This window comes from Amblyraja radiata, chromosome 4 (assembly GCF_010909765.2).
Source record: "Amblyraja radiata isolate CabotCenter1 chromosome 4, sAmbRad1.1.pri, whole genome shotgun sequence".
NCBI lineage: Eukaryota > Metazoa > Chordata > Chondrichthyes > Rajiformes > Rajidae > Amblyraja > Amblyraja radiata.
In genome coordinates, this window is record NC_045959.1 from 3,207,852 (window position 1) to 3,224,597 (window position 16,746).

A 16,746-nucleotide genomic window follows, 5' to 3' on the forward strand; every position below is an offset into this window, starting at 1 on the left:
CTTCTTAAAAAGTGGGGTTATGTTTGCTACCCTCCAATCCTCAAGAACTACTCCAGAATCTAAAGAGTTTTGAAAAATTATCACTAATGCATCCACTATTTCTGGAGCTACTTCCTTAAGTACTCTGGGATGCAGCCTATCTGGCCCTGGTGATTTATCGGCCTTTAATCCATTCAATTTACCCAACACCACTTCCCGACTAACCTGGATTTCACTCAGTTCCTCTATCTCCTTTGACCCACGGTCCCCTGCTATTTCCGGCAGATTATTTATGGCTTCCTTAGTGAAGACGGAACCAAAGTAGTTATTCAATTGGTCCACCATATCTTTGTTCCCCATGATCAACTCACCTGTTTCTGACTGCCAGGGACCTACATTTGTTTTAACTAATCTCTTTCTCTTCACATATCTATAAAAACTTTTGCAGTCAGTTTTTATGTTCCCTGCCAGTTTTCTTTCATAATCTATTTTCCCTTTCCTAATTAAGCCCTTTGTCCTCCTCTGCTGGTCTCTGAATTTCTCCCAGTCCTCTGGTATGCTGCTTTTTCTGGCTAATTTGTACGCATCATCTTTTGCTTTGATACCATCCCTGATTTCCCTTGTTATCCCACGGATGCACTACCTTCCCTGATTTATTCTTTTGCCAAACTGGGATGAACAATTTTTGTAGTTCATCCATGCAGTCTTTAAATACCTTCCATTGCATATCCACCGTCAACCCTTTTAGAACTAATTGCCAGTCAATCTTGGCCAATTCACGTCTCATACCCTCAAAGTTACCTTTCTTTAAGTTCAGAACCGTTGTTTCTGAATTAACAATGTCACTCTCCATCCTAATGAAGAACTCAACCATATTATGGTCACTCTTGCCCAAGGGGGCACGCACAACAAGACTGCTAACTAACCCTTCCTCATTACTCAATACCCAGTCTAGAATAGCCTGCTCTCTCGTTGGTTCCTCTACATGTTGGTTTAGATAACTATCCCGCATACATTCCAAGAAATCCTCTTCCTCAGCACCCCTGCCAATTTGATTCACCCAATCTATATGTAATAATAATAATAATGGATGGGATTTATATAGCGCCTTTCTAATACTCAAGGCACTTTACATCGCATTATTCATTCACTCCTCAGTCACACTCGGTGGTGGTAAGCTACTTCTGTAGCCACAGCTGCCCTGGGGCAGACTGACGGAAGCGTGGCTGCCATTCTGCGCCTACGGCCCCTCCGACCACCACCAATCACTCACACACATTCACACACAGGCAAAGGTGGGTGAAGTGTCTTGCCCAAGGACACAACGACAGTATGCACTCCAAGCGGGATTCGAACCGGCCACCTTCCGGTCGCCAGCCGAACACTTAGCCCATTGTGCCATCTGTCGTCCCAAGTCACCCATTATAACTGTTTTGCCTTTGTTGCACGCATTTCTAATTTCCTGTTTGATGCCATCCCCAACTTCACTACTACTGCTAGGTGGCCTGTACACAACACCCACCAGCGTTTTCTGCCCCTTAGTGTTTCGCAGTTCTTCCCATACCGATTCCACATCCTTCAAGCAAATGTCCTTCCTTTCCACTGCGTTAATCTCCTCTCTAACCAGCAACGCTACTCCACCACCTTTTCCTTTCTCTCTATCCCTCCTGAATATTGAATATCCCTGGATGTTCAGCTCCCAGCCTTGGTCACTCTGGAGCCATGTCTCCGTGATCCCGACTATATCATAATCATTAATAGCTATCTGCACGTTCAACTCATCCACCTTATTACGAATGCTCCTTGCATTGAGACACAAAGCCTTCAGGCTTGTTTTTACAACGCTCTTACCCCTTATACAATTATGTTGAAAAGTGGCCCTTTTTGATTTTTGCCCTGGATTTGTCTGCCTGCCACTTTTACTTTTCACCTTGCTACCTATTGCTTCCGCCCGCATTTTACACCCCTCTGTTTCTCTGTTCACCCATTTAAGAACCCCACCACCTCTTATTCTCTGTTTATTATTGTTTTCTTCTTTCCCCCCTACATGTTGGGTCTGAATGCTTTCCTTCTCTGCCTCCTGCCTCACACACTGTCAAATAGTTTTCTCTATTTGAGTCCCTCCCCCCAACCATTCTAGTTTAGTCTCCCCAATAGCCTTTGCAGATCTCCCCGCCAGGATATCGGTCCCCCTCAGGTTTAAGTGCAACCCATCCTTTTTGTACAGGTCGCACCTTCCACAAAAGAGGTCCCAATGATCCAGAAATTTGAATCCCTGCCCTCTGCACCAGTCCTTCAGCCACGCATTTATCCTCCACCTTGCTCCATTCCTACTCTCACTGTCGCGTGGCACAGGCAGTAATCCCGAGATTGTTACCTTTGCTGTCCTACTCTTTAACTCCCCTCCTAACTCCCTAAATTCTCCTTTCAGGACCTCTTCTCTTTTTTTACCTGTGTCATTGGTACCTATATGTACCACGACCTCGGGCTCCTCTCCCTCCCCTTTCAGGATATCTTGGACACGTTGAGACACATCACAGACCCTGGCACCAGGGAGGCAAACTACCATCGGGTCTCCCGACTGCGTCCACAGAATCGCCTGTCTGACCCCCTAACTATAGAGTCCCCTATTAGTATTGCTCTCCTCTTCTTTTCCTTACCCTTCTGAGCAACAGGACCGGTCTCTGCACCGGAGGCCCGGCCGCTGTCGCTACCCCCAGGTAGGCTGTCCCCCCCAACAGTGCTCAAACAGGAGTACTTATTGTCAAGGTGTACAGCCACCGGGGTACTCTCTAGTCCCTGCCTGTGCCCCTTGCCTCTCCCAACCGTGATCCACTTGCCTGCCTCCTGTGTAACTCCTATCAATGACTTCCTCGCTCTCCCTGACCAGACGGAGGTCATCGAGCTGCTGCTCCAGGTTCCTAATACGGTCCCTTAGGAGCCCCATCTCGATACACCTGGCACAGATGTGGACGTCTGGAGGGCTATCAGACTCCATGACTTCCCACATCTGACATCCAGAACAGTAAACTGCCCTGGCCCTCATACTCCTCTTACCTAGGATACAATACAAAACAAACTGCTACAATACAAAACAATCAGCAGGGATCTGACTCCCAATCAGCTGCTCCCTCTTGTCTGCTTCCACCAATCAGCGGCTTCCTCAAACCCACTTGTTTTTGAAGTGGAACTTGGAACGTTGCAGATTTCAGCTCCTCCTCCCTCTGCGACTGCTCCAACGGCTCTCGGGCCTCTGTAGAAGCAAGCCCCGCGCTGCTCTTTAAATCCTACCGCTCGGGTGTAGCTCCTCCCTCTGCGACCTCTCCAACGGCTCTCGGGCCTCTGTAGAAGCAAGCCCCGCGCTCCTCTTTAAATCCTACCGCTCGGGTGTAGCTCCTCCTTCTGCGACCTCTCCAACGGCTCTCGGGCCTCTCAGTTTAGTGTTTTCAGTTGTTCACAGATTAAGTGATTCATTTTTCATATAAGATGTAACATACATTATAACTCTGAGACTCTACTGCTAAAATGGAGCTATAGTTAAATGGCCCACATTTAAGCCCGGGAAATGTATTTGTTGTAATATTTGCATGGGATTACTCAAGAGTTTAAAAACATACTGCTGGAGGAACTTGGTGGGCCGCACGGCATCTATGGAGGGCAATAGACACAATGTTTTGCGTTAGGATCCTTCTTCAATCTTAAAAATGTAATCTATCCACTTCCCTCCACAGATGCTGCCTGAGCACTTAAGTTCCTCTAGCAGTTTGCTTTTGCTCAAGATTCCAGCTCCTACTGTTTCGTGTTTGTATTACACGGAATGTAATTTATTTGCAAATTAGAAGATGCCTGATAGTTTAAGATGATGTTCAGAACCGGAAAACACTTTAAGATGTTTTTTTCTCACGCAATATACATTTTTAATATTCTAAAATACACAAAGGAGAATGAAAGTATTAAAGATTTTCAACTATTTATATTGACTATAAATAACAAATAGTAATAATTAAAATGTGATTTTTAAACTGTATTGGTATTTTCATAATGGTTAGATTACCAAACAGCTGTTTTTAAGCATTTGCTTTCCAAAGTTGTCTGAAAAATCTAATTATATCTGGACAAGAAATAACATCATTTTTACAACATAAATCAGCAAGTATATTCAAAGCCAGCAGTAGAAAACTTAAGTAATTAGAAATGTAGATTTATCTCACTTGTTTGTGTTGATGTTCCATTGGGTTGTCAATCCATTTAGTACATGTTCCATCAAAACTTGTAATACCAATTGCATTTTCGTCTCTAAATTGTGTATTTCTCATGCATTTTTCTTGAAAACTTCCAAGTTGTGTGGCTCCAGGCTTTAGTATTCTTATGTTTGACTGAAGAAGCAGAGTATCCTTGCACATGTTTTTCACTGTATCTGAATATGAATTCTGAATCTGATTGGTATTTGGTTTTCCCACACTTATATACATACTTGACTTTTGCTTTTGTGCTTCCTCAAATAAATCCTCTTCTTTATTTCTGCATTCCTGCTCTTGGACATTCTTTGGAGTTTTTACCTTTATGTTAGCGTTTGATGAATTTAGAGTTAAAAATGTCCTTGAATTTTCATTTTGCTTAGTTTTATTTTCATGGATTCGTGAACTTATGAATTCTTTATCGTGCTTTATGAGTTTGCGTTTAAATATGGGTATAAACCTATAAGCGTGGTTAATTGAACCAGATTGCATTTCCATTTGATGGAAGGTGCTCAACCTAGCAGCCTGGATTGGTTGTCTTTGTGGATCATGGAAAACAAATCCAGGTTTTTCCGTTGATCTGAATGTACTACCACATAGTCTAGCAGCATCTACGGGCTCTCCTTCCAAACTTGCTGTAGATTCTATCATCTGCTTGTTATCTAAGATTGTGCTCATCTGATTTCCATCAATTGAGTAAATATAAGTAGTTTTATTAGTAGCAATTTTAACAGCTGGAACCTGTGTTAAGGCAGTACTGAAGACAGGCTTCGTTGTTAGATTTGGAGGCCTTGACTGAACGGTCTGATATATAAACACAAAGAGAAAAATGTGATCACCTTAGCTCGCAGGTCGACACAATAGAAATATTATAATGTATTGAGATAATTCAGCAGAAGGAAAGCCAAAGAAGGAAAAGTTAGCGGAAAAACAAACCATAGTTGCATTGGTCTTGCCCAGTGAGTATCTTGTGACCCGTGTAATTTAACAAAACCTTTCAAGCCCATTAATTTTATCAGTGGGAAATATACGTTCAACATAAAAAATGAATGTGCTAAATTGTTCATTAAAAAAAGTATATAAGATACTTAAGTAATTTCAGATATAAAATGTATATATTTGTAGTGTGTGAGGTTCTGACTACACTGTGACCATTGCTAATCAGTAGCACAACATAATGAAGTGAATGGACCAGACATTAAACTCTTTTCCTCAGAAGAAACATTCAATGATTAACTCCATGCATAACGATGTTTTTCCCGGGTTTAAATACTAAGCAATGATATTACAAGATGTCTCCTGTTGTTGAAAACAAACATTTCAAGTTTTACCTGAGAAACATTCAGCTCGTTGGTAGTATAGTAAGGTTTGCTGGTTATTTTTATTGGCGATCCACAGAGACTAGGGAAGGTTTTCTTAAAGTCGGAAAAGAAGGATGTTAGAACCGATTCCAAATCCACCCTTGGGAAGAACTGAACAGGTTCACTTCTAATACAACAAGAAGGGTAGCTGATTTTTTATATTAAGGATGTAACTGTACTCTGACAATATTTTGGAGATTTTAACAAATCCGATAAAGACGGAGCACCTTTACTACCACCTTAAGAATTTATTTGGAATCCATTGGTATAATACTTTCATTTCGCATACCACTAATCAGTCTCTAAATTAACCTACCTGTTCAGAACAAACAGTTTTCCACTTATTAAAAGAACAGAATGTCCCCCTACATTACAAGGATGCATTCAAGATCACTCCATGATAAGAAGAATATATTCACACCTACTGCATTACTAGAATACTAACATCTCAAAAATATTGGTCAACAGACCAATAACAGTGATCTGAAAATCTACCTAAACCAACAACACTGACACTGAATAGAAACAAATACCATATATGTATCTTTTCGTTGGGCAAAGATAGGTAGAATTTGGCAAATGTGTTCAGGAAAGTCTCCATAGGAAATATGTAAAGGGCTATTACAAGGGATAGGGCGAAGCTTGACCCACCCTTAGGAAATTGGGAAGGCCAAATGAATGAAGTGTCAGTGGGCTAGCTTTCTGCGACCAACAACCCCATCTGTTAGCTTTAAAATAGTTATGGATAAGGGCAGGAACAGCCCACAAATTAAAGTTCTAATTTGGGGCAAGGCCAACTGCAATAGTTGATTGTAGTAGGTTGTTTGCGGGTGAAGGGTATGCCCGAAATTGGGGAGCTTTTAAAGAGTGCTGGTGAGAGTTCAAGGCATGTATTTCCTGTTAGAGTGAAGGGCAAGGCAGCTGGATGATGAGCGAAATTGAGGTTCTCGCTAGGAAAAAGGAGACATGGGCCGATATAGTTCAGTTCAGTTTAGTTTGGTTTATTGTCACGTGTACCGAGGTACAGTGAAAAGCTTTTGTTGCATGCTAACCAGTTAGCAGAAAGACAAAACATGATTACAATCGAGCCATTTACAGTGTATATATACATGATGGGGGAATAACGTTTAGTGCAAGGTAAAGCAAAGTCCGATCAAGTCCGAGGGTCACCAATGAGGTAGATAGTAGTCCACCACTGTTCTCTGGTTGTGGCAGGATGATTCAGTTGCCTGATAACAGCTGGGAAGAAACTGTCCTTGAATCCGAAGGTTCGTGTAGAGGGAGTAGCCAGGGTGCAACCCGACCTTGATTATGCTGCTGGCCCTGCCAAGGCAGTGTGAGGTATAAATGGAGTCAATAGAAGGGAGGTTGGATTGTGTGATGGTCTGGGCTGTGTCCAGAATTCGCTGCAATTTCCTGCGGTCTTGGATGGAGCTGGGCAGCTGGGATCCTGTGTGTATGTCTGGAGTAGTTTAGGGCACTGAGAAGCTTACTTAAGAAGGTAATCTGGAGGGCAAAGAGGGGGCAGGAGATAACATTCTGCAGATAAAATTAAGGAGAATCCAAATACATTTTATGAGGGCCCTGAGGGAAAGAGGGTAAATAGAGAGAGAAGGCCCTCAGAAACTAAAGTAGTCATCTATGTGTTGTAGGGGTTTTGCGTTTCCCTTTACTCCACAAAAGGATTCCCCTAGGTTCTAGACCTCGGAATTATGGTGGGATATGATAAAAGGTTGAATTGACCAGAGTGTGCCGATGAGAGAAAACAGAAACCAAGATGGACTCAAAGCAAGTCTAAAATTTACAGGCTTTATTAAACAATGAGAAATCGAATCTCACCAACACTACACAATGCGTGGCTAAACTTATGCTTTAAACTAAAACTATGGACGAAAACTATCGGGCACGTCGTAAAACTTACTTTAACACAAGTTACTTGCAAGCATACTCCCCCTTGACCTTTCTCCCCTCAACCTCCTATTTCGGGAAATTCACCAGGTCACCAGGATACTCACAGCGAAGTCGATGCAGGCCCACGAGCTGTCCAGCAGAGCAGGAAGAGCAGGAAGAGAGAAAGAGTTCTGGCTTGACTTCGACTTTTATACCTGAGCTTCCTTTGAAACCCCCAGGTGGTCCTCTGGATAAAAGGGGTTCTTTTGATGTTTCCCAGTTTCGATCTGGCATGAACAATAGGCTTCCGATGATAAGGGGTTTGCTGATGTCATGATCCCTCAGCCTGATCGTTATCATCCCCGATGGTGATTGTGCTTGTGCTGGCCTGTTTACCACCGTCTGCTGAGGCTTGGTTCCTCCCTTTGTGTATCCAAGAGAATCTCGTTATCTCCGTCTCAGCCTTTCCTGTTCACACCGTTGTGTGATGTCCAAGTCCACAGGCCAGACGGGTTTGATTCTTGATGTGTATTGGGGGGGGGGTTTTCCGTTGCAGCCAGCAAATTTGTCTTTTAAGATATCCATGTGCTTATTCAATTTCTTCCATAATTTTGGAGGATTTGCCCAAATAACTTACATGCCCCTACGACACGTCCAGGCTCGCACGGACCGTGTCGATTGACAAAGTTAGTGGGCAATCCTCCAGCCTCAAGAGCTGTAAACACTCCTGGTGAGAAGGTGAAATTATGTACCCCGAAAGCCCCCTTAATCGCTAAACTAGGCCCTCGAAGCACATTAACTTACACTATACACATTTTACTTTACATCAATCCCACAAACCATACAGTACCCTCACGACCATTCCCTGAAAATGCAGGGATTACAACTTATGTACAAAAACTATTGCACTAGAGTACAGACATTTTACAGTGATGGGGTGTCGTTATGGTGACGTCGGGCGGCTCGATTTACCAGCCGTTGTAATTTGGCCATCCTCCTCCGCCTTTTAAATTTGCAATTAATGCATAGCAAATACACCACAATTATCATCTGGCAGATGATCAGAACATGGGACACGATGCGGACCCATGCTGGTACTATGATCCAGGACTCCAGGTCCCACCAACTTGGAGACTTGATCTCTTCGATCTCCCTGGCGATATCCAGAGTCTTTTGTTCCAGGGAGAAGAAGTGTTTGTGCGACAACTCGACCGCCACCAGCAACTCTTTTAATTTTTCATTCACTGGGGGAATATCATACCCAAAATGGGCAACATAGTCAAATAAGTCAGTTACATTTTCTCGTACCGAGAGGTGAACCGAAGAAGGTTCCGGGATGGGTAATATTCGCTGCTGTGCCACATGGACTTCTGCCCTGGGTTTAAAGCAGAAGCTGCTGTGCGGTATCGGGCACCACAGCTGTGATCCGTGCTGATACCGCTGGGCACTTGTGGTGACACAGTACGTCCCACTGCCTATATACGCCACCTGTGGAGGGACATGGTCTGCCGCCATCGCCTCCATGGTGCAGTTTATAGGCTGTGCCCCAACAGTCCTGAACCCACACTGAGGCCTAGCCTCAGCGCCCATGTGCTGGGGACACAGGATTACCTGTGCTCCCCGGCTCCGACAACCCAAAAGGTCAATGCCTGTCACAGCTTGCTCCCTCACTATGACATAGGGCGGGACCTTCCCGTAGCGAATATGCACCCCCCCACGAACAACTCCCACGTTCTCCACTCGGTACAGAGGAGCTGGTCGTGCCGAGGTTCCCATTACCGGGATTCGTACGACCACTCCCATTATGGTGTGATTGGATTTTCCGCAATCCACCGGTACCGGGTAGGCCTCGGAGGCCACACGAAGCTGACAAGGACTCAAAGTGCTGTTATAAGGGTGTAGCGCTGCTAGGTGCTGGTTGCTTATCCAGGAGGGGACCCGACCTTGCCTCAGGTCTTCCAGGTTGCTCCTCCCCTCCCCCAACAACCACGCACCATACAGCCCACACACCTCATTCTGTGCAGCCTGATCGGACGCATTCCGGTCCTCTTTAATCAAAGCGTTTATCGTTTTTGCATGTGTCTCCAATTGTGCTATGATTTCTTTTAGATGTAGAGTCATTGCCACCTCTTCGTGCAGTCCCGATCCTACCACCGCATTTTCCTCCCCCAGAACCTTTCTTAACTGGCCCTTCAACTGATTGATCTGCAAGGCCAGTTCTACGTTGTCCATGCTATTAATAATAGATGTCCCCGTGTTAAATGCTGTAAACCCGTCATTAACCACCCCTCGTCTTTGCCTACCGGACCCCAAAGTGAAATCCCCTCCCCCGCGGTACATCTCTTCTATGTCTATGTCCCCAAAATCCAGGTTGTGGAATTTCTGGAACATGTCTTTTAATTCCGTCTCGCGGGGGCACCATGCGGGTAACCGCACTTCAGTCAAATCCGATGGACTCCTCCGTGACCCCGCGACGCGCCGCGCACATCCGGAGGCACATCGTTGCCATCATCCATACGGCGGGGCTACTTATCTGGAAAACAAAGCAAAACGCCTCCTTGCCTCCACAAAGCTATCCGCCTAAAATGGCATTTGGGGTTTTGATATGTCTGTAGTGGTCTACTTTTCCACAGCACATCCCTTCGATCCCGTACTGTCTGTCCCTGTACTCCCCTGTAGCTATACAAAACCTTATCTCTAATTACCAAACACTACATCTACTTACACACAAACCAATGCTATATACAACGCCACCCGTCTCCGGGTGGCCAACTCATAACTGGTCCCCGTCACGCTGGGGCCACCCCTCTGGTGGGCCCTCCCGTGCAGGCCAGAACTCCTCCTGTCGAGGGGCCTGACTGCCCCTCACCTCCCTTTGCACTACGGGGTTTTGAGTTACCCCTACGTTCCCTGTGGAGACTGGGCTCCCTCCAGCCGCACTCCGTAGTGCCCTGTTTCGGCCACTCTCCTTCCCGGCCCTCCTGTGGCCGGCCCTAGCCTTAGGTTTAATTAGGGATGGGGACCACCTTACTGGGGGTTTAGGGACCCTGTCACTCCTACGTCTGACCGGGGGTTCCCACACCAGAGGTGATACCTCCATCTCCTCTGCTTCTGCTAGTTCTGCCTCTCTTAGGCAGTCTACGGTACCTGCCTGCGGAGGGCTGGAGTCAGCCTCCTTCTCCGCTGCTTCCAGTCCTTGCCCTGGAACACAGCCGGCTACTTCAGACTGACTACCTGTGGACTCGCCTGGCTCCCCTATGGTTTCCACATCAACCCGGGTCTGTTCTTGATCTTTATCCCCATACGGTCCCTCTATCTTCTCCTGCCTGCAAATAGCTGCTGAGGCAGCCTTTAAAATGGGGTCTTGTGCCTGGACCATGGTCAGGTCCGGGGCCAAAACCACTCCCGCACTCTCCTTTTCTCGAGGCTGCTCCCTGGCTGCAGCTACCTGTCCTTCCTCATGGGGATCCCATGCTTTCCCACTCCTGGCTCCTTCCCTGGCCAAGCAATCCGCCCTCTGATTTCCCTCGCCTCGTGGACTATAGGGCGCCCTACTAGATAGAGGTGATGTACGGGGGTTGTCCGTGTGGACAATGCTACTGGAAGCACCAATGTCCAGCAGATAACTCCCGACCACATCCTGGACCTCCATCTTGACCCAGGGTCTCCCACATGGGCTACACTCTAACGGGCATAGGAATGTGGGCTGTTTCGCTGGCAGTCATAAAGGTGCCGGGGGTACGGATACGGGCGCACCCTGGCCAGTTGCCATGGCTACCTGTCCAGACCCTCCCGCCTTTGACTGCAAATAGGTCAATAGATCACTTAAATCTATTGTTACCTCCGGGGCTGGGTCGGCTGTTACCGGGGTCCTACCCCCCACTGCTCTACTTAGGTTTCTGCACTCCCTCTTGTAGTGCCCGGGCTTCCCACACCCGTAGCACACCAGCCTCATCTCGGAAGAGGTCTGGCTGCCTTCCTGTTTCCACTGCCTCCTTTTGGGGGGTGCCGGTACTATTTCGTGCACCTTGCCCTTAAAGGGCTCCTCCTCACTTCTCACCCCATTGCGATACGCAAGGGTGAGCTTCCTGATCACCTCCGCCTCGTTAAGGTTTGGGTCAGCTGGGTCGAACCAGTGCTCGGCCTTTGCCCTAACTCGCGGGAGGCAATTCGCCACCAGAGTCTTCAGCCAGTGAGCTGTTCTCCCATCTAAATTCTGCCTATCTAAAGGCATCCCACACGCTCCCTCATACACTGCCCACAGCCTGTCTGCGAACATGTCCGGGGACTCAGCTACCTGCTGCTTCGTCTCCCCCACCCTGGTGAAAGGACTACCCTGATTCAACCCCATGGCCTCCAGAACCGCTGTCTGTGCCGCTACCCATGTTTCAGGTCTTCCCCCTTCCCTGGAGGTCACTGCCTTGCATAGGTATGAATCTAGGGTCATCAGTAGCAGCTTTACCCGTTCTACCTCATCGCAATCGTTTATGTCGGCTGCCTGCTGCACCTCCATAAAATGCAATGACGGGTCTCCTGCCCTGGTTAACTTGGGAACCTGAGCCACCATCCCCCTCAGCACATGTGCCCCATGGGGAATGATGATATCACTCTCTATGGGCCCCCTATCTGCCTGCCCTACCGGGGGACCATATTTCCTTTGCCGTACCGGGCACATCTGCCCTACTCGGGGCTGTTGCCCCTTTACCCCTGGCTCTCCCACCATGATCGGTAACCCCACCACCTCGTGGTGTGCTACACATGGCGCGGAAGCCGCTAACTGAGGGTGCTCTCCCGCCCCTCCTTGGGCCTGTCCCTCCCCGGACAACCCGAACCCCACCTGCCGACCCGGACCTATCCCCGGCGCCTCAGGAGGCGGTCTATTCCCCTTTGCCACTGGGGAATCATCTGCTGAGGGAAGCCCTCTGCCCCCGGGGGACCCCCCTGGTCCTACCAGGTGAACCCGTCCCCTAGTCTTGGACAGAGTCTCCTCCAGCTGCGCTATCCTCGCCTGGCAAGGCCCGTGATCACTATTGCCTAGCTCGCTACGGGCCACCCTGTATGCTGCTTGTATATCCTGGAACTTTCCCTCCAGCTCCCTGCACTTCTGTGTACTCTGAGCCAGGAGTTCCTGGGCGTTCCTTTCCCTCTCCTTTGCCTCTACCACCTGGCATTGGAGGAATTCCTGGGCATTTCTGTGGGACTCCCTCGCCTGCAAGATACACTGCCTGGCTTTACTGCATTCCTCAGATAGCCCTTCCCCTTCTCTAGCGCTTTCTTCAGCGCTGGCCCTAGCTTCTCTCTGTTGCTCTTCCAGTCTATCTATCTGTCTCTGCATATTGGCTACCTGCTGTGATAGGCACGCTAGCCAAACTGCCTTTTCCTGCCCTTTATTATACAGTTTGCTTTCCGTCCATTGAGCTGCAGCTTCTGCGGGCTGCTCAGCTCTCAACAGTGCTATCACCCATTGTTTGGTGAGATTGATCTTTTTAAACAGATAAGAGGAGATTCTCTCCTCCATCTTGCTACGTTCTCTCACCCCCTCTGACAAATCACATATCCCAAACCACCGAGGTCCTGCCATGGTCGCCATTCTGTAGGGGTTTTGCGTTTCCCTTTACTCCACAAAAGGATTCCCCTAGGTTCTAGACCTCGGAATTATGGTGGGATATGATAAAAGGTTGAATTGACCAGAGTGTGCCGATGAGAGAAAACAGAAACCAAGATGGACTCAAAGCAAGTCTAAAATTTACAGGCTTTATTAAACAATGAGAAATCGAATCTCACCAACACTACACAATGCGTGGCTAAACTTATGCTTTAAACTAAAACTATGGACGAAAACTATCGGGCACGTCGTAAAACTTACTTTAACACAAGTTACTTGCAAGCATACTCCCCCTTGACCTTTCTCCCCTCAACCTCCTATTTCGGGAAATTCACCAGGTCACCAGGATACTCACAGCGAAGTCGATGCAGGCCCACGAGCTGTCCAGCAGAGCAGGAAGAGCAGGAAGAGAGAAAGAGTTCTGGCTTGACTTCGACTTTTATACCTGAGCTTCCTTTGAAACCCCCAGGTGGTCCTCTGGATAAAAGGGGTTCTTTTGATGTTTCCCAGTTTCGATCTGGCATGAACAATAGGCTTCCGATGATAAGGGGTTTGCTGATGTCATGATCCCTCAGCCTGATCGTTATCATCCCCGATGGTGATTGTGCTTGTGCTGGCCTGTTTACCACCGTCTGCTGAGGCTTGGTTCCTCCCTTTGTGTATCCAAGAGAATCTCGTTATCTCCGTCTCAGCCTTTCCTGTTCACACCGTTGTGTGATGTCCAAGTCCACAGGCCAGACGGGTTTGATTCTTGATGTGTATTGGGGGGGGGGGGTTTTCCGTTGCAGCCAGCAAATTTGTCTTTTAAGATATCCATGTGCTTATTCAATTTCTTCCATAATTTTGGAGGATTTGCCCAAATAACTTACAGTGTGGAGCCACAGGACACGATCAAGATTCTCAATGAGTATATCTCATCTGTTTTCCCCAGCTTGGGAACTTGGAACAGTTAATATCTTGAGGACAGTCTGTATCACGGTCCTGGAGGTGCTGTATGTTATAGGGGGTATGAAGGTAGATACATCTCCTGCCCCTAATCAGATATATCCGAAGACATTATGGGAAGCTTGAAGAAATTGCAAGACCCCTGGCAGAGATATATGAATCATCATTTGACACGGGCGAGGTGCCAGATGACTGGAGCGACAATGCTGTGCCTCTATTTAAGAAACCTACAAGTAAAAAGCTGGGAACTATAGACCAGTAAACCTAACATCTATGGTAGATACTTTACTGGAGAGGATTCTGAGGGATAAGATATAAGCATTTGAATAGACGGGCTGATTAGGGAGTACAAGATTTAATAGGTAAGTTTGCAGATGACACTAAAGCAGGTGATATCATAGACAGTATGATGGTTATCAAAAAATACAGCAGGAATTTGATTGGCAGAGCAAGTGGGCTGATAGAGTTTAATAGTAAGATTAAACGAGAACTTACCAGTTTGAAGTTTGATCTGTATTTTATGAGGAGTTACGATGAGGGATTACGTGAAGAACCCGCTCAGTGCGCAGGCGCGGCATACTTCCAAGCAGCGGTGTGGAATCACAGATAGACACAGTTATTTTGAAGTAAACATAGTAAAGATAAGGAGACATCAATTTATTAGTTTGATCCATATAATGAGGGTGGGAGCGGAGGCCACGTAATCCCTCATCGTAACTCCTCATAAAATACAGATCAAACTTCAAACTGGTAAGTTCTCGTTTAATCTTACTATTTTACTTCGGAGTCACGTGAGTGACTACGTGAAGATTTCAAAGCTCTGTGATTTCAAACCGTGTAACAGTTTCATTTCACTCACTGCCAAAGTTCTTGAGGGAGGAAGTGTTATCGTAATGAACCAATGAGTCTATTTGTAGAAAAACACAATGGTATTTTTTAAACAATAACAACAAAGAATTAAGTTGCTCCCCTGGGCTTAAATTAAATATTTGCAGTTCGTAAATCTTTACTGCAAATAAACCAGGTTTTGCCAACGGCTTATTATAAAATTTCTGAACGGTCTTTTCCCTTCCCACCATCCTGCTGTAGCCAGGATGTGGTCTATAGGCATGTCCATTCTTTAGCCGTCGACATGGATGCTGCCCTGGTGGAATAAAATTTGTACATGTTAGTGTTTATCCCAGCAGTTTCTAGCACCTGCTTGAGCCATCTCGCAATGGTTTGGCTCGTACCCCACCATAAGGTTTTTGTGACTGACCCACAAGGCTTTTCATCTCCCTCGAATATTCTGGTTGTGTCTATATAGGATAGTAGGTGGGTCATGGCACATAACCGTGGTTCTGGTGGGTAAGCCACGACTGGATTAGGTGTTCCTGGTCTGCTCTGTTTGACCAGTCGCTGGATAACGACAGATCTGGTCTGGAGCTGTGATCATGTTGTCCAGTCGCAATAGGTGTAGTGACTGGACCCTCTGAGCGGATACAAGTGCCATCAACATGAGCGTCTTTAGTGTAGCTTGCTCGAGGCCGGGGGATCTGGCTGGTGGCCATTCCCTGAGATATGTCAGGACCACACTGATATCCCAAATATGGGTATACCTGGGCTTAGGGCTTGATATTGTAAATGCCCTTCATCAGTTTTACCACCAGTGGATGGGATCCCATCGCCTGTTGTCCTGCCGCTGGTTTGAGATAAGCAGAAAGAGCACTCTGCGCTGTGTTGATGGCACTATAGCTGATCCCTACATCGTGGTGTAGATGGCCAGGAACTCCAGTATGTTGGTGGCTGTAGCTGTTGCGTATGTTGTCCATGTTTCCTGGCAGTACTTCTCCCTTTTTTGATGCTGGTTAAGTACTGCCTCTTAGTGGATGTTCGAAGGGATGCCGACATGGTGGTGATGGTTTGTTTGGACAATCCCATTCCAGGTAAGGTCTGTTCAAACTTGCAACCCAGGCGTTTAATTTTCTCATGGCATGGGTGTTTAGCTTACCTGGTAGGTAAGTAGCTGATAGCCAAATATGTCTTTCAACACCATTGCCAAATCATGTTGACCAATTTGTCGCATGATAATGATTTTATGCCACCCATATGGTTAATATAAGCCATCACCGTAGTATTTATCAATTTGTAACCGAAAATGCAAGTGCTACATATTAGATAAATATGCTTTTAAACCATAAAAGGCGCCCAACATCTCTAGATAGTTAATGCCCAGTGTAAGTAGTAATGATGACTCTAGTTTAGTCCATCTACCACTTGTGCTGGATATGGAGTTAGTCGCTCCCCAGCCTTGAGCACTGGCATCTGTTTGAATAACTAAAGTAGGGTTAGTGATAAAGATAGGGCTGAAACTATGCCAAACGTTTTCTGCCCACCACTGTAGCTCTGATATTGCTTCAGTGGGTAAGTTCATGACACGATCATAGTGACCTGTATGTCGTTTTATTGCCCGTACCTTTGCTCTCTGTAAATTTTTTGATAGTGCAAAGGTCCGAATTGTGTAGCCGGAAATGCTGCTACCATTTCCCCAATTACTCTTGCTACTTGTCGAATAGTTGGTCGCTCGTTGACCATTAATTTGTTGCATGATTGTGCTAATTCAACCATTTTTGCCTTTGGCAAGGTAACAGTCATATGGACTGAGTTAATTGTGAAGCCCAGGTAGTCCATGATAGTGGATGGCTTCAACATAGATTTATCTGGATGTAGGACGAACCCGAGTTTCGAG

General features: G+C 46.5%; 1 protein-coding gene across 1 annotated transcript in view; it reads right to left on the reverse strand.

Annotated features, from left to right (window-relative positions):
• Positions 1–16,746, reverse strand: part of c4h18orf63 (chromosome 4 C18orf63 homolog) — a 76,144-nt gene that overhangs the window by 18,828 nt on the left and 40,570 nt on the right. Inside the window, exons 9-10 of the mRNA XM_033018869.1 lie at positions 5,549–5,726; positions 4,191–4,538 (exon numbers count right to left, since the gene is read on the reverse strand). Of these exons, the coding sequence (XP_032874760.1) occupies positions 4,191–4,538; positions 5,549–5,726 (526 nt within the window). The remainder of the gene's footprint in view (positions 1–4,190; positions 4,539–5,548; positions 5,727–16,746) is intronic.